The sequence below is a fragment of the Bison bison genome, unplaced genomic scaffold (genome assembly GCF_000754665.1).
Source record: "Bison bison bison isolate TAMUID 2011002044 unplaced genomic scaffold, Bison_UMD1.0 scf7180017864530, whole genome shotgun sequence".
Lineage (NCBI taxonomy): Eukaryota > Metazoa > Chordata > Mammalia > Artiodactyla > Bovidae > Bison > Bison bison.
This window is the reverse complement of record NW_011495080.1, coordinates 2,906,346-2,932,530: the sequence shown is the minus strand read 5'-3', so window position 1 is coordinate 2,932,530 and position 26,185 is coordinate 2,906,346. Positions and strand designations below refer to the sequence as shown.

Genomic DNA, 26,185 nt, shown 5'->3' with positions numbered 1-26,185 from the left:
ATATTTCTCCCGGCAATCTTGATTCCAGCTTGTGTTTCTTCCAGCCCAGAGTTTCTCATGATGTACTCTGCATAGAAGTTAAATAAGCAGGGTGACAATATACAGCCTTGACGAACTCCTTTTCCTATTTGGAACCAGTCTGTCGTTCCATGTCCAGTTCTAACTGTAGCTTCCTGACCTGCATACAAATTTCTCAAGAGGCAGATCAGGTGGTGTGGTATTTCCATCTCTTTCAGAATCATCTTAGTATTGTTTAAATGTTGAAACTTAGATTTTCTTGTGTGTGTGGTGTAGACTATGGCATTGAAGAGCCAGTTTTCTCCACTCGGTGATTTACATACCAGCTGAATGTGGTTTATTGAATTAGCATGTTTAATAACTTCTATAATAAGATAAGACTGTAAATATTTCTTTCTTCACCAGAGGGAAAACAGAATGAGAAGGGTGTTCCTTCCATCTTGAATCAGCTTCTCAAAGCTGGGAGTTCCCAGTTCTAAAGTCATCATTTTAGACATGTACAACTCATTCTATTAAATCGTCTCTTCTGTAAGCAGGAACTGCCTTTTTATCTGATGGAAATGTAGCATGCCATTAGAATGAAGTGTTCTGTTGTTTTATGTCATCCAATTAACGTATACTATCTAACCATCAGAAAATTTAAGTCAGCTAACTAGGTTCCATGTAATTATCTGTAGACTCTGCCCGTATGTGCCATAGTGTGTATGCGTTGCTGGATGCCTGATGTCAAAACAGTTCAAGGAATCATTCCAGTGTATTTTAGAAACTTGCTGTTGGAAAGTTGTGCTTCCACTCCCAGGTAGTCATTTGAATGAAACATATAACTTTCATACTTCTTGTTTCTTCTCCATCTAGATATATTGTTGTCACTGAACACTGGCCCTAGAGAAGCTCAGCCATCAATATGTCCAAGTACAAACTGATTATGTTAAGACATGGAGAGGGTGCCTGGAATAAAGAGAACCGCTTTTGTAGCTGGGTGGATCAGAAACTCAACAGTGATGGACTGCAGGAAGCGCGGAACTGTGGGAAGCAACTCAAAGCACTAAACTTTGAGTTTGATCTCGTGTTCACATCCATCCTGAACCGGTCTATCCACACAGCCTGGCTGATCCTGGAAGAGCTGGGGCAGGAGTGGGTTCCTGTGGAGAGCTCCTGGCGTCTCAACGAGCGTCACTACGGAGCCTTGATCAGTCTCAACAGGGAGCAGATGGCATTGAATCATGGCGAGGAGCAGGTGAGGCTGTGGAGAAGGAGCTACAACGTGACCCCTCCTCCCATCGAGGAGTCCCATCCTTACTACCATGAAATCTACAACGACCGGAAATATAAAGTGTGTGATGTGCCTTTGGATCAGCTGCCACGATCCGAGAGCTTAAAGGATGTTCTGGAGAGACTCCTTCCCTATTGGAATGAGAGGATTGCTCCTGAAGTATTGCGTGGTAAAACCGTTCTGATATCTGCTCATGGAAATAGCTGCCGGGCACTCCTGAAATATCTGGAAGGTACCATCTTCATGCTATTACTAACCAGGTCTTAGTCTAGAAAGAACATGGTTTCTAAACTAATAATGCACAGTTTACATTATAGACTTTCCTTCCCTAGCACCTTCTGTCACTTCAGCCGTTTAAGGATTGTTTTGTTCTATCAGAAATCCTGGGTATTTTACGTTTGTATTATTTGCTCTAACTTCAGGAAGCCTCAGAATCACCTGAAGGGAGGGAGCATTTGGACCACCCCCGGTTTCTGGCCCCACTCTTGGAGCCTGTAGGCCCGGGGTGTGGCTCCATAATTTGCTTTTCCAAAGAATTTTCAGGTGATGCTGATACTGCTGCTTGGGCTTCTCCAAGTGCTTGAGAAGCACTGATTTAAAAGAGTATGTGTCTTTTGTAGTAACCAGGTAAGAGGAGGCTGGGGAGGGAAGAGGTTTCTGTAGAAATGGTATGCAAGGTACATTTTTTTTGTTGTTGGTTGTTTAGTGTTTCACGATAAGTAAAATTATATAGATTTTAGTCTTGCTCATGTTCTTCCAGCTTTAAACAACCATTGCTGTATTTTCAGACGTAGGTTTCCTGGATAATTGTTTTGTTCCAGTCTTCTCTTTCCAGACCAGATTTAGTCATCGACTGGGAGAAAGTTCAGGACAAGGAAAAGAAAATGATGGCTTATTAGAGATAATCAGTAGCTTTAATTTTAATTCCTTGATGTTGTGTTCTAGAAAGTACTGTTGTTACCTATCTCTTAAGTAACATGAACTCTTTGAAGGACTCGAGCTCACCAGTTTGGGGCACCGTGATTGCACTGTAACATCTTCAGGGGTTTTCTCTCTCCTTTCTCCCTTCACTCAACAATCCCGGTTGTTGTTCAGTCGAGTCCGACTCTTTTTGCGACCCCATGGACTGCAGCACTCCAGGCTTCCCTATCTTTCACCGTCTCCTGGAGCTTGCTTAAACTCATGTCCATCGAGTTGGTGATGCCATCCAACCATCTTGTCCTCTGTCGTCCCCTTCTCCTCCTGCCTTCAATTTTTCCCAGCATCAGGGTCTTTTCTAATGAGTTAGCTTTCATATCAGGTGACCAAAGAATTGGAGCTTCAGCATCAATCCTTCCAGGACTGATTTCCTTTAGGATTGGCTGGTTTGATCTCCTTGCAGTCCAAGGGACTCTCAAGAGTCTTCTCCAACACCACAGTTCAAAAGCATCAATTCTTTGGTGCTTAGCCTTCTGTATGGTCCAACTCTCACATCCATACATGACTACTGAACAAACCATAGCTTTGACTATATGAACCTTTGTTGGCAATGTCTCTGCTTTTTAATACACTGTCTAGGTTGGTCATAGCTTTTCTTCCAAGGAGCAAGTGTCTTTTAATTTCATGGCTGCAGTCACCATCTGCAGTGATTTTGGAGCCCAAGAAAATAAAGTCTGTCACTGTTTCCATTGTTTCCCCATGTATTTGCCATGAAGTGATGGGACCAGATACCATGATCTTCGTTGTTTGAATGTTGAGTTTTAAGCCAGCTTTTTCACTCTCCTCTTTCACCGTCATCAAGAGGCCCTTTAGTTCATCTTTGCTTTCTGCCGTAAGGGTGGAGTCATCTGCATATCTGAGGTTATTAATATTTCTCCCTGCATTCTTGATTCCAGCTTGTGCTTCATGCAGCCCAGCATTTTTTGCATGATGTGCTCTGCGTGTAAGTTAAATAAGCAGGGTGACAATATACAGCCTTGATGCGCTCGTTTCCCAAATAATCCTGATGGTTGTGCATTTTGTGTGATGGGCTCTGTCTGGTGTTCTCCTGTCTCTTGTCACTGTCAGCAGTTAGCTCACTGGCATTAGAATGTATTTCTCCAACATTCCCTTTTCATTCTGCTTTGCTTTTCTATTCGAGGCTGTGAAAAATGAAAAGGTTGACATTGCACATGAAATAAATGAAAATAGGTTATTGTTAACAAAATGAAGTGATCTTTATGAGATTTTAATGTAAACCTTTAGCATGTGTTTTTTTCCCCTCTAATTTTTATAACATGGCCAAGAGCCAAGTCATAACTCGTATACCTGACATCCATTCCTTGTGCAGAGATCTGAAATCTATAGACTTTATTAGCTGTTAAAAACTTTATTGGCCAGGCATGGTGCTTGATCTGTTTATGTGTGGGTATGTATGTGTATCTTATTTACTCAACTGTATAAAGAGTTTTATTCTTCCTTGTTCAGAATAGTCAGATATTTGATTAAATATGTATATATAACTTCATCATTACTGCGTTTATTATAGTACTTTATTGTTTGAAGAAGAGTTGAGGCTCCTTTCAGGAGAACAACAAACCAAAATTCAGAATTTCAAAGTTTCTTCCAGAAGATATATTCTCTTCTCCCCAGACTAATTCCTTTTTTCCAGAGATGGAATTTAGATCTTTCTGTGGCCAGATTCCCTTCGTTCAAGAAACTGCCATCATCTCCTTATGGATCCTCTTCTCTTCCCCATCTCAGCTTGGAAATCCTCCTTTTAAAGACAATTTCCTGCTGTCTGGTACTACTTACTCTTTGCCTGTCTTAACGTTTAGAGTGCTTAGATTATTCTACAGCCCCAACTATAGCTTACTCTAATACCCCCTTCTATTAGTGCATTGGTAATTTAACCATGTTATTATTCTTTTTTGAAAAATATGGGAAGGCTTAATAAATGGTGGTTAGGAGGATTGCCATCTTGGTGGGGTTGGAGAGAGAATTACTCGTCAAGGACAAGGTAACACACAGAAGAGCTGACTGTATTTGAGGGAGGTTTTGAAATCACTAATAATTTATTGAAAACAACCAAATGATACAGCTTTTTGAGAAAACAATCTGGCAGTTCCTTTATGGTGAAACAATGATCCAACAGTTCTACCCCTAGATACATTCCTGTATTCATTTCCTAGGGTGACTGTAACAAAGGGCCGGTAACTGGGTGGCTTAGAAAAACAGATAATAATTGTCTCACAGTCCTGGGAGCTGGAAGTCCTAAATCAAGTATTGGCAGGGTCCTGCTCTCCCTAATGGCTGTAGGAGAGAATCTTGTCTTGCCTCTTGCATTTTCTGGTGTTTGCCAGAAATCCTTAACATTCCTGGTTTGTAGATGCATCAGTGCAACCCTCCATCTTCACTTGGGGTTCTACCTGTGTGTCTCTGCATCTTGTCCAAATTTTCCTGTTTATAAGGATACCCAAAATATTGGACTGGAGCCTAACCCAGTGACCTCATTTTAACATGATTACCTCTATAAAAACTCATTTCTAAGTGAGATCACATTCTGAGGTGCTGGAGGTTACCTTCAACGTACGTTTTTTGGGGGAAATACAGTTAAGTGCATAACAATACCTAAGAGAAATGAAAACATATGTCCAAACAAAAACTTGTACACAAACTTTCAAAGCAGCATTATTCATAAAAGACAAAATGTAGAAGCAACCCAAATGCCCATCAGTGGATGACTGGACAGATGAAATATGTAGTATGTCCATACAATTAAATAGTATTCGGCATTAAAAAGTAGCTAGTAAACATTCTATAATGTGGATGAGCTTCGATATCATTATTACATGAAAGACCCCAATCAAAAAGGATCACATATTGTAGGATTGTACTGGTATAAAATCTCCAGGATAAGCAAATCTATATAGACAATAAAATAGATTGTTTGTCTCCTGGGACTGAGTTGGAGGGGAAGAGGGTGGAGTGAAGAGTGACTGCTTATACATGCAGGGTTTCTTTTTGGGGTGGTGAAAATATTCTAAAACTGATTGTGGTGATGTTTGCACAACTCTGAATATGCTAAAAGCCATTGTGTACGTTCAATGGGTCAGTTGTATGGGTCAGTTGTATGTGAGTTACTAAAGCTACAAAATAATCAATGAGATTTAAAAATGAGAGGATTTGATATAGCCCTGGAAAGCAGTAGTTTGGGGCAAATACATGGAAGTGACAGGTAACAAAGGAGAAGTGCATGGATGTGGAGTATAGAATAAATACAAAAATTAAAACACAGCTTTGACCATTGGGGCAGAAATGGATTTATAGGCATTACTGAGGCTTCCCTGGTGTCTCAGATGGTAAAGAATCCACCTGCAATGCAAGAGACCTGGGTTCAGTCCCTGGGTTGGGAAGATCCCCTGGAGAAGGGAATGGCAACCCATTCCAGTATTCTTACCTGCAGAATCCCCATGGACAGAGGAGCCTGGTGGGCGACAGTCCATGGGGTCACAAAGAGTCCAGACACGATGAGTGAGAAATTAGTGGGCATTTGTTCTTAGGCTTCAATTAACTTTTCTTGTGAAGGTCTTTCTTCCTTTAATATGGATTGTATGGAACTAACTTACCTTTCAGTGGAAACAGTGTCAGACTTTATTTTTTGGGGCTCCAAAATCACTGCAGATGGTGACTGCAGCCATGAAATTAAAAGACGCTTACTCCTTGGAAGAAAAGTTATGACCAACCTAGATAGCATATTGAAAAGTGGAGACATTACTTTGCCAACAAAGGTCAGTCTAGTCAAGGCTATGGTTTTTCCACTAGTCATGTATGGATGTGAGAGTTGGACTGTGAAGAAAGCTGAGCACCAAAGAATTGATGCTTTTGAACTGTGTTGGAGAAGACTCTTGAGGGTCCCTTGGACTGCAAGGAGATCCAACCAGTCCATTCTAGAGGAGATCAGCCCTGGCTGTTCTTTGAAAGGAATGATGCTAAAGCTGAAACTGCAGTACTTTGGCCACCTCATGTGAAGAGTTGACTCATTGGAAAAGACTCTTATGCTGGGAGGGATTGGGGGCAGGTGGAGAAGGGGATGACAGAGGATGAGAGGGCTGGATGGCATCACCAACTCGATGGATGTGAGTTTGAGTGAACTCTGGGAGATGGTGATGGACAGGGAGGCCTGGCGTGCTTCGATTCATGGGGTCGCAAAGAGTTGGACACGACTGAGCTACTGAATTGAACTGAACTTACCTTTCAGAGATTAATGAAGTAGGAGCAACTTTAAATTATAACTCCTATCCCTATCACTGTAAACAAGCTGTATAAAAAATGTTTTCATTTGGGGAATAACTGATTTAAAACAGCAGTGTTCATGCTCGAAGAGGTCAGTTTTACAAAGAATAGAAGGTACGTGTAGAGAAAGGTATAAGGCTGGCTGTTGTCTGCAGGAGAAGACAAGGGAGGTATATGGAAGGGAGATAGGGAAGGTAGAAATGGTGGGATTGGTAACCAGGAAGTATGGCAGACATTCAGGGGGAAAAAATTGGCAGAAAAACCAGAATATATCATTAGGCACAAGCCAATAGCTGGGGAAGCAAATGAGTGAAGATTGCAGTTTGTCCATAGGAAGTCTTTTTTTTTTTTTTAATTTAATTATTTATTTTAATTGGAGTCTAATTACTTTACATTGTTATGGTGGTTTTTGCCATACATTGACATGAATCAGAGGAAGTCTTAAGAGTGGTTTGTGATCTTGGCTCCCCGATCCTTGGGAGGAGAACAGCTTTGTTCTCTTTTGGTCTATAGTACCCCCTGGTGGTACTGTTGTTAAGATTCATCAAGGTTCTTTGCTGCTGCTAAGATCCCCTGTAGTGACGTCCATGCCTAACGTGGAAGAAAAGGACTTCACGTGCTGGAAACAGACTGGACTAGGCTTTAGGATCACATCATAAATATTTGTTATCTCTTGTTTTAGGAATCCTCTAAATGCTAATTCCCTCTACTAAAATTTCTCTTACAGTGTATGTTGAAAAAGAAGATCCAAGTATTCTATGCCACAGCTCCAAGAATTAAGCATAAGTCACTTTTTAAAGATCAGAAGTGTTTATTTCTTCCATGTCATTTCTGATAATTTAGTGAGATCATAGCCCTTTAAAAAATTTATTGTAGATGTATATGCTCACAAATAGGAATACCAACATTAGTTATTTTATATGTCATTAACCTTCATGAGTTCATGTATGAAGGCTACATGTGTCGTGTTAGTCGCTTCAGTCATGTCCAACTCTTTGTGGCCCCATGGGCTATAGTTTTCCAGGCTCTTCTGTCCATGGAATTCTCCAGGCAAGAATACTGGAGTGGGTAGACATTGTTTTCTCCAAGGGTTCTTCCCAACCCAGAGATCTAACCAGGGTCTCCTGCTTTGCTGGTGGATCTTCTTGGAAGGTTAGGAAACCTAATTTTCATGTGGTACTTGATAAATTCTCAATCTAAAAAAAACCAAAACATTCTATTGAATTTGGAAAATATCTTGATTTGGGAAAGATAGAAGGCAGGAGAAGGGGATGACAGAGGACGAGGTGGTTCGATGGCATCACCGACTCAGTGGACATGAGTTTGTGCAAGCTCCCGGAGGTGGTGCAGGACGGGGAAGCCTGGCGTGCTGCAGCCTGTGGGGTCACAGAGGCGGACACAACTGAGCCCCTGAGCAACAACAAATTGAATTCAGGTACTGACTTTCCAAGATTCCAAAAATTAAGTGAATCTCGCTTATTTAAAGGGCTTCCCAAGGGGCGCAATGGTAAAGAATTCGCCTGCCAATGCAGGAGATATAGGAGACGAGGGTTCAATCTGTGAGTCAGGAAGATCCCCTAGAGTAGAAAGTGGCAAACCTGCTCCAGTATTCTTGCCTGGAAAACTCCATAGGCAGAGGAGTCTGGTGGTCCACAGTGCATGGGATTGCAGAGAGTCAGGCATGACTGAGCAAGAGGCACACACCCCCTTACTTTAAGGGGAAAATACAAGATTTTTCTAATAGAAAAAGATGACTGGCCAATTTATTTGTGTTTGTATGTGTTTATTGTGTTTAAAAAATGTAAAGGACTTCCCTGGTGGTCCAGTGGTTAAGAATCTGCCTGCCAGTGCAGGGGACATGGGTTCAATCCCTGGCCCAGGAAGATTCCGCATGTGGTGGGGGCAACTAAGCCCATGCACCACAACTGCTGAGCCCATGTGCCTAGAGCCTGTGCTCTGCAACAAGAGAAGCCACCACACTGAGAAGTGTGTGCACCAGAACTACAGAGTAGGTACCACTTCCTGCAACTAGAGAAAGCCCTCACGCAACAGTGAAGATATTTTTTTGAAAAACCATAAAATTTACCATCTTAATTGCTAATTTATTTTTTCTGTGAATTTATATTTCTATACATCCCCCTGTTTTTGACTAATGTCTATTACCCTAGTACAGTTATTTACAGCATCTCCTTTCACTTTCTGAAGTGCCCCAGCTTGGATGATAAATTATATGGTCATCATATTATAAAGGTTATTCACCTGTATTAAGAATGAATCTTTGAAATGGGTGTGACCCGATTCCATATTCCCTGTAAGTACAAAAGTTGCTAAATTCTTTGCATTGGTCACAAAGGTAACAATGAATGTTGTTGTAGACTGATCTGATTCCTAGTCCTGTTTTCTAGATATATTTCTGTAAAATTCTCCCCTTCAAACAGGATCTTTCAAGGAAGTGGGCAGTTTTCCCCCATACTGTTCTTAAATTGTTTGACACACTTAAAGCATCTTGCCTTCTGTTGGGCAGAGTACAATAACTGAGAGGATCAATGACAGCATACTGTCTTATACAAATACCTTATTGTAACTTTGGATTGGAAAGAATGATAAGCCAGTCACGGAACTAATTGGGAAATTGGTCTGCCCTGAAGTCTCCAAGGGCCTTAAGATCTTTTGGCTAAGAGTGTACTCGTGTTACTCATCTACTCTAGATTGTACGTACCCTGATAATGGAGAAAGTTCCTAAGATGTTATTTTGTTTCTCAAATATTTGGTGCTAAGTCGCTTCAGTCGTGTCCAACTCTCTGTGACCCCATAGACGGAAGCCCACCAGGCTCCCCCATTCCTGGGATTCTCCAGACAAGAACACTGGAGTGGGTTGCCATTTCCTTCTCCAATGCATGAAAGTGAAAAGTGAAAGTGAAGTCGCTCAGTCGTGTCCGACTCTGTGCGACCCCATGGACAGCAGCCCTCTAGGCTCCTCTGTCCACGGGATTCTCTAGGCAAGAATACTGGAGTGGGTTGCCAATTTCTTCTCCTGATTCTGTCCTAAAGTCAGTTAAATCCTGCCTGTGGGAAAGAAGGCAGGTGCTGTTGAATTAAAGTAAAACCCAGACAGACCTCAGGTCTTAGCCATGACCATGATAAGTGAACAAAGCCCAAACCCAGTTCAGTGAGTCTCCTCTTACTACCTGCTGCTGCTGCTAAGTCGCCTCAGTCATGTCCGACTCTGTACAACCTCGTAGATGGCAGCCCACCAGGCTCCTCTGTCCACAGGATACTTACCACCTGAGCTGTTTTAATTTTTTTCCTGAAAAGTAGCCCTTCCCTTGATCTTTCTGTTTGGAATACTGTTATGAGAAGCTGACTTGAATATCTTTGGCAAGTAAAGTATAAAAAGGTAATTTCATGCAACTAATTGAGTCTTATATTATTATGGTTTTACATTGTGGTTTGTGAATGACACTCCCTGGTACGGCTATATGAGATGGCCCTTTTTTGAGCGCATGCTGTGCGCTAAACACAGTTCTGGGCATTTTGCATACATGTTTCTGGTAGGAATTAGAACAAGTGTTTGAACTTACTGGAAAACTGTGGTTCGGTATTTTGTTTTGCTTTGTTTCTATGTCTTACTCTGCTATTTAGTATAGCCAAATCATGTTTTTTTAATTTTTAAAATGTATTTTTGGCTGTGCGGGGTCTTTGCTGCTACATGGGCTTTTCTTTAGTTGTGCAAGAGGGGGCTGCTCCCCTTGCAGTGTGTGGGTTTCTCATTGCACTGCATCTCCTGTTGTGGAACACAGGCCCAAGGGTGCGTGGGCTTCAGGAGTTGCAGCACGTGGGCTCAGTTGTGATGCATGGGGTTAGTTTTTCCACTGCATGTGGGATCTTCCCAGACCAGGGATTGAACCCATGTCTCCTGCATTGGCAGGTGGAGTCTTTACCACTGAGCCACCAGGGAAGCCTGTAAGTCATGTTTTTAAATTTTCATTTGAACAATCATTGATTGTTTTCATTTGTTTTGTTTGGTTGGTTTTTTAGGTTTCACATGTGAGATCACATGGTATGTCTTTCTCTGCCTGATTTCACTTAGTGTAATACCCTGTAGATCCATCCATATTGTCACAAATGGCAAGCTATCTTTTTTATTACTAAGTAATGTGTCATTGTGTATATGCACCACATCTTGTTTATCCATTAATTTATCAATGAATAGTTAGGTTCCTTCCATTTCTTGACTATTATAAATAATGTTCCAGTGAACATTGGTTTGTGTGTATTTTTTTTTTTTGAATTAGTGTTTTTGTTTTCTTTGGATAAATACCCAGAAGTGAAATTATTAGAGCAACCCACTCCAGTGTTCTTGCCTGGAGAATCCCAGGGACAGGGGAGCCGGGTGGGCTGCCGTCTATGGGGTCGCACAGAGTCGGATATGACTGAAGTGAAGCAGCAGCAGCAGCAGCAGCATAGTGGCTCTATTTTTAATGTTTTGAAAAACCTGCATATTGCTTTCTATAATGGCTGCACCAATTTACAGTCCTGCCAACAGTGCACAGGGTCCCCTTTTTCCACCTTTGCCAGAAGTGGTTATTTGTTGTCTTTCTGATGATAGCCACTCTGAGAGGAATGAAATGGTATCTCACTGTGGTTCTAATTTGCATTTCCCTGATGTTTAGTACAGCTGAGCGTCTTTTTATGTGTCTGTCGGCCATCTGCATTTCTCCTTTGGGAAACATCTATTCAGGTCCTCTGCCCAGGTTGCTTTTTTTTTTTTTTTAATGCTGAATTGTTTGAATTCCTTGTCTACTTTGGATATGAACCCCTTATCGGATGTATCACTTTGCAGGTATCTTTCCCCATTCAGAATGCTGGCCTTTGGTTTGTTGATAGTTTCCTTCTCTGTGCAAAGGCTTTCTGTTTGGTATAGTGACATGGACTGCTTTACTTTGAACTTTATAGTAGTTCTTAATTCCTTCAGAAGAAAGACTTAAATATATGAAATACTATATAGTAAGAAAACCTCTACATGAAGGGCTGCTTTATTGATTTTTAACAGCATAAACAACTACCCATGCTGTGCTAAGAAGTCGAGATTACAGCAGGGCCCACCTCTCACCAGCTACTACCACGATGACTCCTAGCCCAGGCTTAGTATCTAATAGCTCCCTGTTCCTTCGCATTCCAGACGGGTGTGTGTTTCTTTCTCTGTGGTTGGCAGAGCCACTTCCTGTTTGTTTCCTGAAGGCCCACATTGGAGGAGAAGCGAGGTGCTGAACTGAAGCATTGGATGTAGTCTGCCTGTTGCCAGCGGAAGTGGATTGTTTAGTCTGGGTTCAAGAAAGGACTAGGCAGTTTCAAGTTTGGAGTAAAAGTGGCATGCAAGATGGGCTTGCCCCACTGAAGAACTGTGTGCAGCTGCACACGTAACAAGGCAAAGAATGATGAAGTGAAATTAGAGACTTAAGGAGGAAAGGTCAGCTGGGACTTGCTGTGGGGACAGGGACTGACTGACCAGTCACCTTTGGCATTTTGTGGGATATTTTCAGAAGTAGCAAGTCAGGCCTCTCTTCTGTGAAGCAAATGCTTATCTAGCGGTATGGTTACACTTTCTCTTATTGATTTATAGAAACCTTCCTTTTTTAAAATTGTAAAGCATTTAACTATAAAATTAGATGTAGGATGGATTCTACTCTCTGCCTTATTCTAAATCAGAGGCTGTTATGTTATCATCATGTTACACTACTCAAATAACCAATTTCTAATTCTCCCCTGGCCAGTCTTTTAAGTTGTACATGGATAGCATTCAAACCTAAAAGAAATAAAATTAAAAGTAGGTGAAACATATATGAAATTCAGAATCTTGTGTCAGCTCTTATTTTGGCAACAGAAGAATACAGAACTCTCATCACAAGTCCCTGTCAGTGGGGTTTTAATTGTGACTGATGTGATTGGGAAAAGGAAGGGGGGCGCGGCTGGCACCTCCCATTTGTATAATTTGATCGGAGTTTTGCCCTCTTTCTCTAATTCCCAAAAATATGCATCATGTAATTGGGGTTTCCCAGGGCTTCCCAGGTTGCGCTTATGGTAAAGAACCCACTTGCCAATACAGGAGACACAAGAGACATGGGTTTGATCTCTGGGTCAGGAAGATCTCCTAGAGGGGGACATGGCAACTCACTTCAGTATTCTTGCCTGGAAAATCTCATGGACAGAGGAGCCTGGCAGGCTACAGTCCACGAGGTCACAAAGAGTCGGACACGACTGAAGCAGCTGAGCACGCACGCGCACGTTGTCCTGTATAGATCTGTCTCCCCAAACATCTTTTCTCTTGTTTCCTGATATTCAAAGATTTTGGGCAAACACTTTGGAGAAAACCAAAGAAAATATATAGAAGACAAATTTAATTTCAGTTATTTGCTGTTTGTGCACTAAATACAAATGACTTTTTCTTCAGCCTTTTTGACCGTCTCTCTTTTTTTTCCTTAAAAAGGTAATAAAGGAATCACAATCTTTAGTGAGAGCTTCAACAGTAAGGGACTAGATTTAATTTGAAAGCTTAGAGAGTTCAGGTTCATTCATTTCGGCCATGTGCCAAGGGTCCATTAAGTCAGGTGCCATATATTCTTGGTGCAAGGATGCAGCACCTGGACCTGGACATGCAAAGTCTGTACTTCTGAGGCACACTGTGAGTCTCCGTTTCGATCTCCTGAAATTTGGCCGGTACTGTACCTCCAACATAGTCCTCTGAGGACTATATGTACAGACTATATGTCTTAGAGTTTTTGTTAACATTCTATTCCTAACAGCCTTTACTTAATTCATATAGTTGTAATATCGGATCATTAAGCTAAAAAAATTTCTGGATTCCAGCAGCCAACACATGATAAAATTCCTTACAGTTGAACAAACATTACTAAATTCTTGCATAAGGCCCCGTTCAAAAGCATGAGCATCACAAGAGTGGCTAAAACATTGCCTTACAATCCTGGTGGGAGAAGTGAGTATTTGCTCAGCCACTGCTGATAGAATGCAGAGGGGTAGTGCTGTATATCTGTGTGGGGATCTTCATGACTGTCCATGGTTCCTGTTCCTGCTCAGTGGTCAGGGGAATCATTGTAGATACAGTCTTGATTTTTTGAAGTCGGTCCTGTGTGCAGAGAATTAGGCTGTTACGATTTCTTCCCATATTGGCTTTGAGTTACTCCTTTGACTTACCATCAAACTTTCATTATTTCTTAGTTGAAATATCCCAGTCATTAAAATGGATTGCAGTTAACTTTCAGATGCTCCTATGTGGAAGATTCAAGAATGAAAGACAACAGTTGGGAGTTGGAGAAGGGGTTGATTCGGGATTAGATATTTCCCTTCAGAACATTCTTAGATGTCGTTTAAAACAATCTAAACCCATTATCAGATGGAGGATGTGATATCTGGCCACTCACTATAACTTTCATATGATGTTCCCGTTAATGCATTTGTAATATGATATTGCATAATATAGTATTGATTTGGTTTGATTTAATCCAATGCAGATGCATTTTTTAGCCTTAGGAGTTCTGCTTGCTTAACTCTCTTAGGACAAAGAATGTGACTTATGCCAAAATTGAGGAATGAGTAATGGCTTCATTGTGGTTTTTCCTAATTTGCTTTTTTAAAATGTCAGTCACTAAGTCTGTTGACTGATTATTAAGTGGTCTAAGTATTTTAAATATTTGTAAGTAATTAGTCTGCTCTGTGAATGGCTTGAGTAGTCATTAAAGTGGAATGTCAACTTTATTTATTGGAAATATTTCTATTTTTGTTGAACTCTCCTTTCTTTATAGGTGAAATATTATAGTTCTCGTGGCCTTTGTTTAGTTTGCTCTTTGATTTGGTCCCACACAAAGCCGGGTTGTTATCTAAGCCATAAGCATGAGCTTGAGAGTAACGCTCTTAAAAATAACACTTGTTACACCTGGTTAGATCTGAGGCCATGGTCAGATGAGTTCCACGTGTGCCCCTTGACCCTTGCCAAAGACCTAGCACTTTTCTCTGAGGTCACATCATAACCCCTAACCCTGGCCCATGATAATCCCCGTGTGTTAGCTATTTCAAGGGGATCGGACAAGTCAGTTCATCCCTGTTGTTGTTGTTTAGTCACCAAGTTATGTCCTACTCTTTTGCGACCCCATGGACTGTAGCGTGCCAGGCTCCTCTGTCCATGGGATTTCCCAGGCAAGAATACTAGAGTGATTACCATTTCCTTCTCCAGGGGATCTTCCCAACCCAGGGATCGAGCCCTGGTCTCCTGCATTGCAGGTGGATGCTTTACTGCTGAGCCGCAGGCGAAGCCCATTCATCCCTGTACTAGTCTTGAAAACATGAGACCTCTAGGTTCTGGAGTCCAGTTAGCACCCAGCCCTTCACAAGGGCAGAACACGGACATAAACATTCTCCTCTCTCCTAGTACTGAGGTGGAAATAGCCATCGACGAGTCAGATGACCAGAGCTGAAGTCCTGGAAGTTGGAATTTTTTTTTAAAGTCCAATTTTACTACCTTAACTGTCTTGTGATTTGAACCATAAACTTCTCTGGATCTGTTCAGTAGTTTTTCAAACATCTTTCTAGAGATATAATTCACATGCCATACAGTTCATCCATTTAAAGTATATAATTCAGTGGCTTTTCACAGAGTTGTTTATTCACAGAGTTGTCCATCTATTAGCACAGTCAATTTCAGAACATTTTCATTACCCTCAAAAAAAAAAAAACAACACCCCGTACCTGGCTGTCACTGCGCAGTCCTCCCATCCCCTCTGGCCCTAAGCAACCACACACCTATTTACGTCACTGTTAGATTTGCCAGTTCTGGCCCTCATGCGTGCTTAGTTGTTCAGCCGTGTCCGACTCTCTGTGATCATTTGGATTGTAGCCTACCTGGCTGCTCTGCCTATGGGATTCTCCAGGCAAGGATACTGGAGTGGGTTGCCATGGCCTCTTCCAGAGGATCTTTGTGACCCAGGGACCAAACCCACGTCTCCTGTGTCTCCTGCATTGGAAGGCGGATTCTTTGCCTGCTGAACCATCTTGGGAAGGCACCATTTGGTATAAATGGAACCATGCAGTATATACTCCTTTGTGACAGGCTTCTTTCACTTAGCCTACTGTTTCCAGGGGTCATCAATGTTTAGCATGTATCAGCACTTCATTCCGGAGAAGACAATGGCACCCCACTCCAGTACTCTTGCCTGGAAAATCCCATGGACGGAGGAGCCTGGCAGGCTGCAGTCCATGGGGTCTCTACAAGTTGGACATGACTGAGCGACTTCACTTTCACTTTTCACTTTCACGCACTGGAGAAGGAAATGGCAACCCACTCCAGCGTTCTTGCCTGGAGAATCCCAGGGACAGGGGAGCCTGGTGGGCTGCCGTCTGTGGGGTCGCACAGAGTCGGACATGACTGGAGTGACTTAGCAGCAGCAGCTGCACTTCATTCCTTTTTATTGCCAAATAATAATCCATTGTCTGGATCTACCACATTTAATTCATCCATTCATCAGTTGGTGGACTTTTAGGCTGTTTCCATCTTTTATCTGTTATGAATGATGCTGCTCTGAGGGTTTGGGTATGGGTTTTTGTGTGGACATATGTTTGCATTTCTCTTGGGTGTGTACCTAGGAGTAAAATTGCTGGGTCCCCTGGTAATTCTGTGTTTACCTGTTTGAAGAATTGCCAGACTGTTTCCCAAAGATTCCACAGGACCTTATACTCTTAATTTACAATGTATTAGGATTTCAGTTTCTCTATATCCTTAGCGGTGAGCTGGCTCTAAACCACGTGCTGTTGCATTCTGCTCTGACTGTCTCCAGGGGTTACATGCGGCAGCTGCTGTGCGTCCAGCTGACAGATCTGACCTGACAGAGCCCGAGGGCTCTTAAAATCCAAGGCAGTCATCTCCCAGCTAAACAGCTGGCTGTCTGGTCTGAATTTATTTGTTCTTGCCAGCTTTAGTTAGGAGTGGTAATCATAGGTAGGGTTGCAGTGTGAGGGTGGGAGCTTCGCAGGACAAAGTAATGTGTTAGTAGCCTACTCTTTAAATCTTCAACCTAGAAGAGAATTCCTAGTGGAGAAAGAAGAAATACTTTTCATGCTGTCCTTTGTCATGTTTCTCTTTTTAAGTCCGTCCGTTCCTTCTACCTCACACCCTGTGTAATGGTGGTAGAGAAGAGTGTGTGTTTCTTTTTTTAATTAGACAGAGGCAGTGGAGGCCCAGAGAGGGCCTCCGAGTTATGACCATTAGTTAATAAAAACAACAGAGTGCATTGATAACTAACTGCCACTAACTTATTCTACCATTCTCACCTTCCAAGTAAAGGAGGACCCTTGAACTTGCCTCAGAACTTGCTCTCCCTAGGTCCTTTCTGTTAATATAGCACAGAAGCATATGGTTAGAGTTTAGAAGTCTATATAATAAATGTCTGTTTTTAAAGCAGATAATTTGAACACTTTCGGTTACCTTTTAATTAGCTTAACTCCATTTCTTCAGGTCTCCTCTCTTCTCTTTGTCCATTTTGAATCAGAAAAACTTGAAAAACATTGTATACTAATTACAGACACTTAGGTTTCAGTTCACCTACTCCAGTGTTCTTGCCTGGAAAATCCCAGGGACGGGGGAGCCTGATGGGCTGCCATCTACGGGGTCGCACAGAGTCGGACACGACTGAAGCAACTTAGCAGCAGCAGCAGTAGCAGGTTTCAGTTCAGTTTAGTCGCTCAGTTGTGTCTGATTCTTTGCGACCCCATGAACCGCAGCACACCAGGCCTCCCTGTCCATCACCAGCTCCCAGAGTTCACCCACACCCATGTCCATTGAGTCAGTGATGCCATCCAACCATCTCATCCTCTGTTGTCCCTTTCTCCTCCTGCCCTCAATCCCTCCCAGCATCAGGGTCTTTTCAAATGAGTCTGCTCTTCGCATCAGGTGGCCAAAGTATTGGAGTTTCAGCTTCAACATCAGTCCTTCCAATGAACACCCAGGACCGATCTCCTTTAGGATGGACTGGTTGGATCTCCTCCCAGGCCAAGGGACTCTCAAGAGTCTTCTCCAACACCACAGTTCAAAAGCATCAATTCTTCGGTGCTCAGCTTTCTTCACAGTCCAACTCTCATATCCATACATGACCACTGGAAAAACCATAGCCTTGACTAGACGGACCTTTGTTGACAAAATAATGTCTCTGCTTTTCAATGTGCTGTCTAGGTTGGTTGTAACTTTCCTTTCAAGGAGTAAGTGTCTTTTAATTTCATGGCTGCAATCACCATCTGCAGTGATTTTGGAGCCCAGAAAAATAAAGTCAGCCACTGTTTCCACTGTTTCCCCATCTATTTGCCATGAAGTGATGGGACCGGACACCATGAGCTAAGTTTTCTGAATGTTGACCTTTAAGCCAACTTTTTCGCTCTCCTCAGCTAGGTTTAAATCCAGGCTTTGTTTACAGCCTGTGTGATCTTGAATTGTTTGCTTAAGCTCTCTGTGTCAAAATTGTTACATGGAAAAATAATAGTGCGTATCTGATTAAACAAGTTAACACACATAAAGTACTTCGAAAAGTATGTGGCATGTGAAATGTACATTAGCTATTTATCGTTTAAAGCACTCATTAAAAAAAAACCAAAAAACCTATAACCACCACAGCTGCTACTACCCTTGCTACAACTCCAGCTCTTCTGGTCAAAGTTGAACAACCTATGATTCAGGTTCCTTAAAAAAGATCTGATGGAATTCCCTGGTGGTCCAGTGGCTAAGGACTCCATGCTTTCATTGCCAAGGCTGTGGGTTTAATCCCTGGTCTGGAAACTCAGATCCCACACACACCTTGCTCTCCCAGCAGTTGGAATGTTAAAGGGCAAGAGGACGAGACCTGTCAATCATTTAGTTAGGAAACAACCAGCAACAGGTTGCCCCAAAACATGTTTTCCTAAGATTTGATGTAATGTAAATTTCTGTCTCATCTTTCTTTCTTTTTTTTTTTTTTTAAATCTTCTGGAATGTCCTTGGCTTCCAGTGACCATAGCTGGAATCCTTGAGTATCTGGCATGGTTCCAAACACACAGTTAATGTGGGACTAAGTAAGTGTGCACGTAAATACGTAACCAGAGCTTCCTCCTGGGTTGTCTTTAACACCTTGTTTCTTCCCCTCTTGATCTCCAGGTATCTCGGATGAAGAAATTATCAACATTACTCTTCCTACTGGGGTCCCCATTCTCCTGGAACTGGACGAGAACCTGCGTACTGTTGGGCCTCACCAGTTCCTGGGCGACCAAGAGGCTATCCAAGCAGCCATTAAGAAAGTTGACGATCAAGGAAAAGTGAAACGAGCTGATAAATAAAGTTTTTCCCACGTGCTGGCTAGGAATAGCTGCAGAAGGAATGGCATGCGGTGTGTTATGAGTGCTCATCTCCCACACCCCCCCCCCTTTTTTTTCTGTCTTCCCACCTGATTTTTCCAGATCTAGGCTGTGGGGTAGAGTTTGTAGAGGTAATTAGGTCTTAACGTTGGCCCAGTTAAAGGCTTTAGGATGCCCATAGCCTTATGTGCTAACCCCTGCCAGCCTCCTTTTAATTAGTCACTAAGTTAATCACCAGTGGGGCTTAATCAATGTCCTAAGTTTCTGAGATGGAAAAGCAACAAGTGAAGCTTAAGTTCAAGGTCGTCCTCATTCAGTAAATCAGTATTGAGTCACTATTGACAGACCTTCACTTCAATAAGACGTTTGTATTTATAGAAAATTTCTGGGATGATAATAAAGGATATTAGATAATATGCTCTACTTAAGTATTTATTACTAGTCTTTTGTACTCTGATAGGTAAGACCAGAGGCCCATTAAATGGGAGAGTCACAGATGGATTCTTCCAAAGCAGCCAGCTACAAACAGCAAGGCCTTTTGCTCGTCTCAAGTCCAGAGACATCCTGTTTGACATCTGGTGGAATTCCTCTCTAGTGCTGGAATTAGCAGCATATAGACAGCCATAGCTGTTCATGTTCTCTTTTGTTTTTAAACATTAATCTTGGGCTCCTTAAAATTGATTTAAAAATAAGTTCTGTGTCTGAAAATGGTACCTCCAAAGTATTTCCATATGATTCCTAAGTATTAAGTACAGGCTACTGAATTAGTCTCTGCTTTCATCTTCCTGTAACACAAAGAGTTGTACTTGTTTCAACACACAGACATGCTTAATTCTCTATAAATTGAAGTTTAGGTCAGGGTGAAGTTAGAATATAGTGGGTGTAATTTCATTCACTTGAACAGGGGAAATGGTATACTGGCACTTGTCAGTGGACATTTGTTCTTTATCTGCTGAGGGCAAAACATGGTACATAGTCTACAGTACTCAGGGTAGACCACAGACTGATTGATTGATTGCTCATCAATCTTAATGATACAGGATGTCTTTAGATGCTGTAGACAGGTATGTCATCATTTCTTTAAGCTACTGCTGCTGCTAAGCCACTTCAGTCGTGTCCGACTCTGTGCGACCCCATAGACAGCAGCCTACCAGGCTCCTCTGTCCCTGGGATTTTCCAGGCAAGAACACTGGAGTGGGTTGCCATTTCCTTCTCCAATGCATGAAAGTGAAATGTGAAAGTGAAGTCACTCAGTCATGTCCGACTCAGCGACCCCATGGACTGAAGCCTACCAGGCTCCTCCATCCATGGGATTTTCCAGGCAAGAGTACTGGAGTGGGTTGCCATTGCCTTCTCCGTTAAGCTACTGCCTTATATCAAAGCAAGTGACATACGTTTCAATGATAGAGTCATCTTAACAGTTTACAACTATAATAGCTATTACAGGTATCACGAGTTTTTCATGGTTTTCCATTGGTGGGTTAGTTTATTTGTATCCATTTTGTGGTAAAATTGGCATTAGAAGGAAACTAACTATAAAACCCTTGCCACTGCTTGGTCTCCACTGATCCTTAAATCAAGATTTAGAGGGACTTTCCTGGCAGTCCAGTGGTTATGACTCTGAACTTCCAATGTAGGGGACACGGGTTCCATCCCTGGTCAGGGAACTAAGACCCCACGTGCTGTGTAGCGCAGCCAAAAGATAAAAAATAAAGAAGACTTAGAGCATCAGCTGATAAAGATGGCTGAAAAGAACGTGGTTTGCTCACAGCTGGCCACATCTGCAATGCGTAAGGACGTGGAGTGTGGCTGCTTGACATTCCTGACCGACTACTGTCTTTTCTGCTGCCGTCCTTCTTTTCAGTCCTGTTGCCCAACCAAATAGCACTCTTTATGATAATTCAGAGATCAGGGTCACAGACACAACTACCGTCTTCCTAGAATTCCAAACCTATGGCTAAACTTCAACTCAGACCATTTTTGAACAGCTTTATCTCTGGAACTGGCATCTGAATTTTCCAGCCCAAGTGGTGACCATGTCTTAAAGCAGCTCAAGATCCCAGATTTGGATTCTTCCCTCACCCCACCTCTAGACGTCCACCTCCAGAGGACCCCCAGCAGCATGATTGCTCCCTTGCACAAAGCTGTGCTCACACTTAGTCACTTTGGAATCTCACAGACTTCCTCAGAGAGGGATAATTGTTGCTGACACATTCTGGTACAATTTTGGTTTTATTGTTTTTGAGATCTTGGCTGAAATAAAAGAGATATTTATGAAAACTTGATGTACAATTATCTTTAACAACTTTAGCACGTCAACCTCGAGACCACCTAGTGAACCTGTTTTCTTTGCACGGTTTACAAAGTATTCAGGATTTTTGATGTAGGTACCTCGAAGTATGCCTAACCTGGATCCTTGGTATCCTCTGTACTATGTCAAGCTGGGACCATAAAAAGGGGGAGTTTTTTAAATCTAAAAAATGATAGCTTATCTAGAAATTTGGTCCTTGGCAGGCCAGGTTTGGCTTGCCTTGGAACCACCTAGACAAGTTTTTTCTACCCAGGCTGTAATGCTTGTTATATGCAGGTCCAGTGTGGTAAGATAATAGCCATAGCAAGATGCTATGAATTTTCATTTTTAAATATCTCAAATGAATCCTGTATCCCAGTACATTGAGACTTTGTTTTTCTTAAAAAAAAAAAACAAAAAACAAAAATTCTGCCTCAGGAAAAAAGGTTCTTAAAATCATCCAGTACAAATTTGAGCACTGAATTAACAAAGCATCCTCAGTTAGGATACGTTACATCATGTATATTTCCTTGATAAAGATGTGCAAGGAAAATTTCTTAACATGATCTGGCTATTTCCATGCTTAACCAGATTCTTTTGCCCCAAATTTGCAGACTATTTCTCATCTTGGGTCATGACCACTTTTATTAAAATGCAGCCCTTTGTGTGCACATTAATGGCAGTGGTTATTTGTCTTCTAGCCTGGGAAGCCTCCCCAGAGGCTCTGTAGCTTTGTTGCCAAAATGCTTTTTTTGGTTAAAGCCAATCCCTGTTGGGCTGCAATTGGCCAACTTGGTGGCCAGAAGCAGAAATCCTCCCAGGAAAGAAAAGTCAGAGATCACATATGTTTACCCCCTTCCTACCATGTAGTTATAATTTTTTATTTTCCAGCCCCTCTCTGTTTATGACAGAATGAAGTAGGGGAACCGGCTTTACTGGACAGAAAGTTCATCATCCCCAGCATCATTTTTAATTCATTTTTATGCTCTTACAAGTGGCAAGTCTCTCTTCAAAGTTCAGGTTCCCTCTCACCTGGAAAGTCTTTCATATATTTCTCTTCCCTCAGAAACACAAAATTGCCTCAACATTTCAGACTCTGATCACTTTCCCTGCTTTTGTCTTCTGCGTGGTTGGATTTTGCAAGTTTGGGGCTCACTTCTATAGCACTACTCATAAATCATGCCTTGCCTCTCAGCAGATCTGACTGTGGCAGATGCTATGTTATGCTGTATCCTGAGGGTTTCCACATTGGACTGTGAGGGAAATTTTGTCCCAAGGGAAATATGAAATGGCCATACTATAAGAATATTTTAATCATGTAATCTCCCTCTAGTGCCAAAGCTATTTAGCAAAATGATAGGCAAAATTAAAGTCACTCTTGCCCACAATAGGCGAAATTGTATTCATTGGAGGATAATCTCACTATACAGACTAGCTTTTAAGATGTGGAAATTAAGTCCAAAAAATGTAAGTTCCTTAGACAAAATCGTAAACATGAGCCAGATTGTCATCATCACGTTTGACTTTCACATAATAGAGCCACATTTTATTTGCCTTTTATTTAGTTGGGGCTAGCCATTTAAACTTATGCTTACTCTGATTTAACAGGAATATATTTTTAATATCTTTTTATTATAAAACATTTTAAACGTCCACAAAAGCTGAGACTAAATAGCACAAGCAATACTCGTTTACTGATCACCCACTACCACTTCATTAACTTTGTTGTTTAGTTACTAAGTCATGTCTGACTTTTTGCAATTCCATAGCCCACCAGGCTCCTCTTCTTCCCAGGCAAGAATGCTGGAGTGTGTTGCCCTTTCCTTCTCCAGGGGATCTTCCCAACCCAGAAATCGAACCGATGTCTCCTGCTTGGCAGGCAGATGCTATACCACTGAGCTACCTGGGAAACCTTCATTGACTTGTGACCACCATTATGTGGGTCTTCTCACTCTGCCCACTGGATTGCTTTGAAACAAATGCTGAATATCAAATAGGATAGATTTTGAGAAGGAAAACTCCTTTAATAGTCTTCAACCAGTTAAAATGGAAGCCCCAGTAATTTCTTCTGATATTTGTCCATTTTGGTACTCTTAAGAAATAGCCATTGCTAAGTTGTCCAATTCAGGTCCTAAATACAGTTGCATTATCTGTCCTTGCTCTTTAGAGAGCTGTTAGTCTGTTCTGTGTGACTTCTGCAGGATAATTTGGGATGATTTGGTAACACTGATGTTAAATTCAAGTATTTAAAGATGAAAGTGTTCCTGAGACTGTTTTAAAGAATTACTTAAGTAATTCTGAATTTCATAGGTTTAAAAATTGAGCATATTTGTTGATGTTATTGTAAATTAGGTTACTCACAAAGGGAGAAGAGAGAGAAGGTGGAGGAAGATAAAGACCACCATGTTACTAGTTTTGAACTGCAGATATTTGTATGAATGTGTATATAATTTCTTCTCCCTTTCCCCCACCCCAAGCTCTGGCTGTGTGCTCTGAAAGGGCCTGGAAGCCATAACCTAGTAATAATGAACACACCTAGTTACCTTGATCTTGTTTTCTAAATACTGTTTCACAGATGTTTGGGAAAACACCAACTTCCAGGTTGGAAGCAGATAAAGTGAGCTTAGAACACCTTGAGTCAGAAAAGAAGAAAATGCCCAAAGACTGGTAGGACATAAACATTGGCTTCAGGTGCCAAATTTGGGGCAGTTTGAGATTAAAGAATAACAGTGATGGATTATAAAACCTTTGTCTTAGTCTGTTCAGGCTGTTGTAACAAAGCACCACAGATGACTTAAATAAACACCTCTCACGGTTCAGAAGGCTGGGAAGTCCAAGATCAAGGCACTGGCAGATTCAGTGTCTGATGAGAACTGTCTTCCTGGTTTTCAGACAGACGTCTTCTGGCTGTGTCCTCACACGGTGGAGAGAGAGGGGGCTCTGGTCTCTTCCTTTTAGAACACTATTCTTATCATGGGGGATCCACCCTCATAACCTCATCTAAACCTGCTCACCTCCCAAAGGCCCCACCTCCAAACACCATCACCCTGGGGAGTAGGGTTTTACCAATCAGATTTAAACCTTAATTGGATATTTTGATTAAAAGTTACAAAAGACATTTTAGGGGCTGAAAAATTTAAGGGTGAGGTGTCATGATGCCTGCAATTCTCCTTCAAATGGTTCAGCCAACACAGTGTTCATACATATTTAAAGAGACACATAAAGCAAATTAGTAAATTATAATTGATAAATGGAGGAAAATTTATAACGCTGTACTATTCTTCCAGCTTTCCTGTAGGTTTGATATTTTTCAAAACAGAACCAAAGAAAAATAGGAAACATTGATAAGCAACCAAAACAGCCTCGTATTGAAAACATGTTTTTGCTATATGCAATGACTGGATAAATGTGCCTGGTTTCTGTACTTTTTATTTCTTCTCGAAATTTCAGTCTTTGTTAGTAAAGGAAAACCTTCTTAAGTCTATGTTGTCAAGAAACAAATAGTTGTATGCTTATTTTACTTCTGCTAGATCTAGTGCTACAGTTACATATCGGACCAACAATTATTAATACTTTCTCTGCTAATACAAGTCAGAAACAGGATTATGATTGCCATCACCTTGTAGCTGAAAAAACAGAATTTCTTTCTCCTGATGCAAAACCTTGGGCTTTAATCTTTTCCTGCCTGAGGCTGACATCCCTTCTTAATGACACCTGTTTGACTCCTAAAGTCCACTTAATCTCTGGGCCTCCATTTCCTTGGAATTTAGCTCCCCGAAGCAATCATCTCCCATGTCCCTTGTTTCACTCAGCTCAGTGTCATACCTCAGCTTGAATACGTGTGACCTCGAAACAGCTCTGGTCTCTACTGCTGCTCCATGCTTCCTTCTACTAAGACTGCTGGGGGTCAGTAGCCTGTAATGAATGCTTCTCATTGGCACTAAAAACCAGCCTTTTATTTATATTGTGGTTGGCCACTTAAGCCTTAAGTCTATTCTTACTTTAAAAACAAGGTTCATGAAAACAATCCCTGTTTTCATGAAGGAAGCTCTACCTTTTCAAGACGGCTTCATTTAATTCTCTGCAATGCCACGTTCTTAAAAACTTCAGCATAGACCAGAATGCAACATAAGCTTGTGTCCAAAGAGCCAGTGCATCACTTCCAGTCTGCAGAAAACAGATGCCATCTGATAGCAACTGCAGCAACCATAGACCAAGATGTTAGGTGGTGCCTTTCTTTCCCTGAAGCACTTGCACCTGGAGGAGCTATTTTGCTTCAGAGTTTTTACTCAAGAATTTCTCATGAATTCACTCTAGCCACACAGATACTTAAAAGGGCACATTAGCCAACCACATTGCCTTGCATCCACTTGAGAGGAAATTTCATTTGATGTAATATTGACCTAGTGTTAGTCGCTCAGTTGTGTCTGACTCTTTGTGACCCTATGGGCTGTAGTTCACCAGGCTCCCCTCCAGTCAAGAATACTGGAGTGGGTTGCCATTCCCTTCTCCAGGGGATCTTCCCAACCCAGTGCTGGAACCCAGATCTCCTGCATTGCAGGCAGATTCTTCACCATCTGAGCCACAAGGAAAGGTCAACGTTGACCTAGGTGGAGAATAAAACACAGCTGGAGTTTGTATCAGTCAAATTAATTGTGCAAAAATCTCCTCTTTTACAGAGAAGACTTTGGAGTATTTAAACCTGGACCTTGGAGCAGAGAGGGTCAAGACCATTATATCATTGTACACTCATGATTGAGGTCATTTAATCCATTCTGACACTTTTTCTATAGAACATTCACTGGAGTTCTCCAGGCAGCTACTAGCCGTTGGTATAGTAAAATACTAGTCAGTATTTTTATTTCTGAAGCACCCCAGGATTCTGAATTGGATTGTAGGAAACATTATTTGTAGCTGGAATTCTAGGTACTCTCCCAAGAGTCTTGGTATTTTATAATCTTTATTTA

General features: G+C 41.6%; 1 protein-coding gene across 1 annotated transcript in view; it reads left to right on the top strand.

Annotated features, from left to right (window-relative positions):
• Positions 1–19,630, top strand: part of BPGM (2,3-bisphosphoglycerate mutase) — a 31,803-nt gene extending 12,173 nt beyond the window's left edge. The window contains exons 2-3 of the mRNA XM_010831643.1: positions 874–1,523; positions 18,732–19,630. Of these exons, the coding sequence (XP_010829945.1) occupies positions 923–1,523; positions 18,732–18,910 (780 nt within the window). The 5' untranslated portion in view covers positions 874–922 and the 3' untranslated portion in view covers positions 18,911–19,630. The remainder of the gene's footprint in view (positions 1–873; positions 1,524–18,731) is intronic.
• The last annotated feature ends 6,555 nt before the right edge of the window (positions 19,631–26,185 follow it).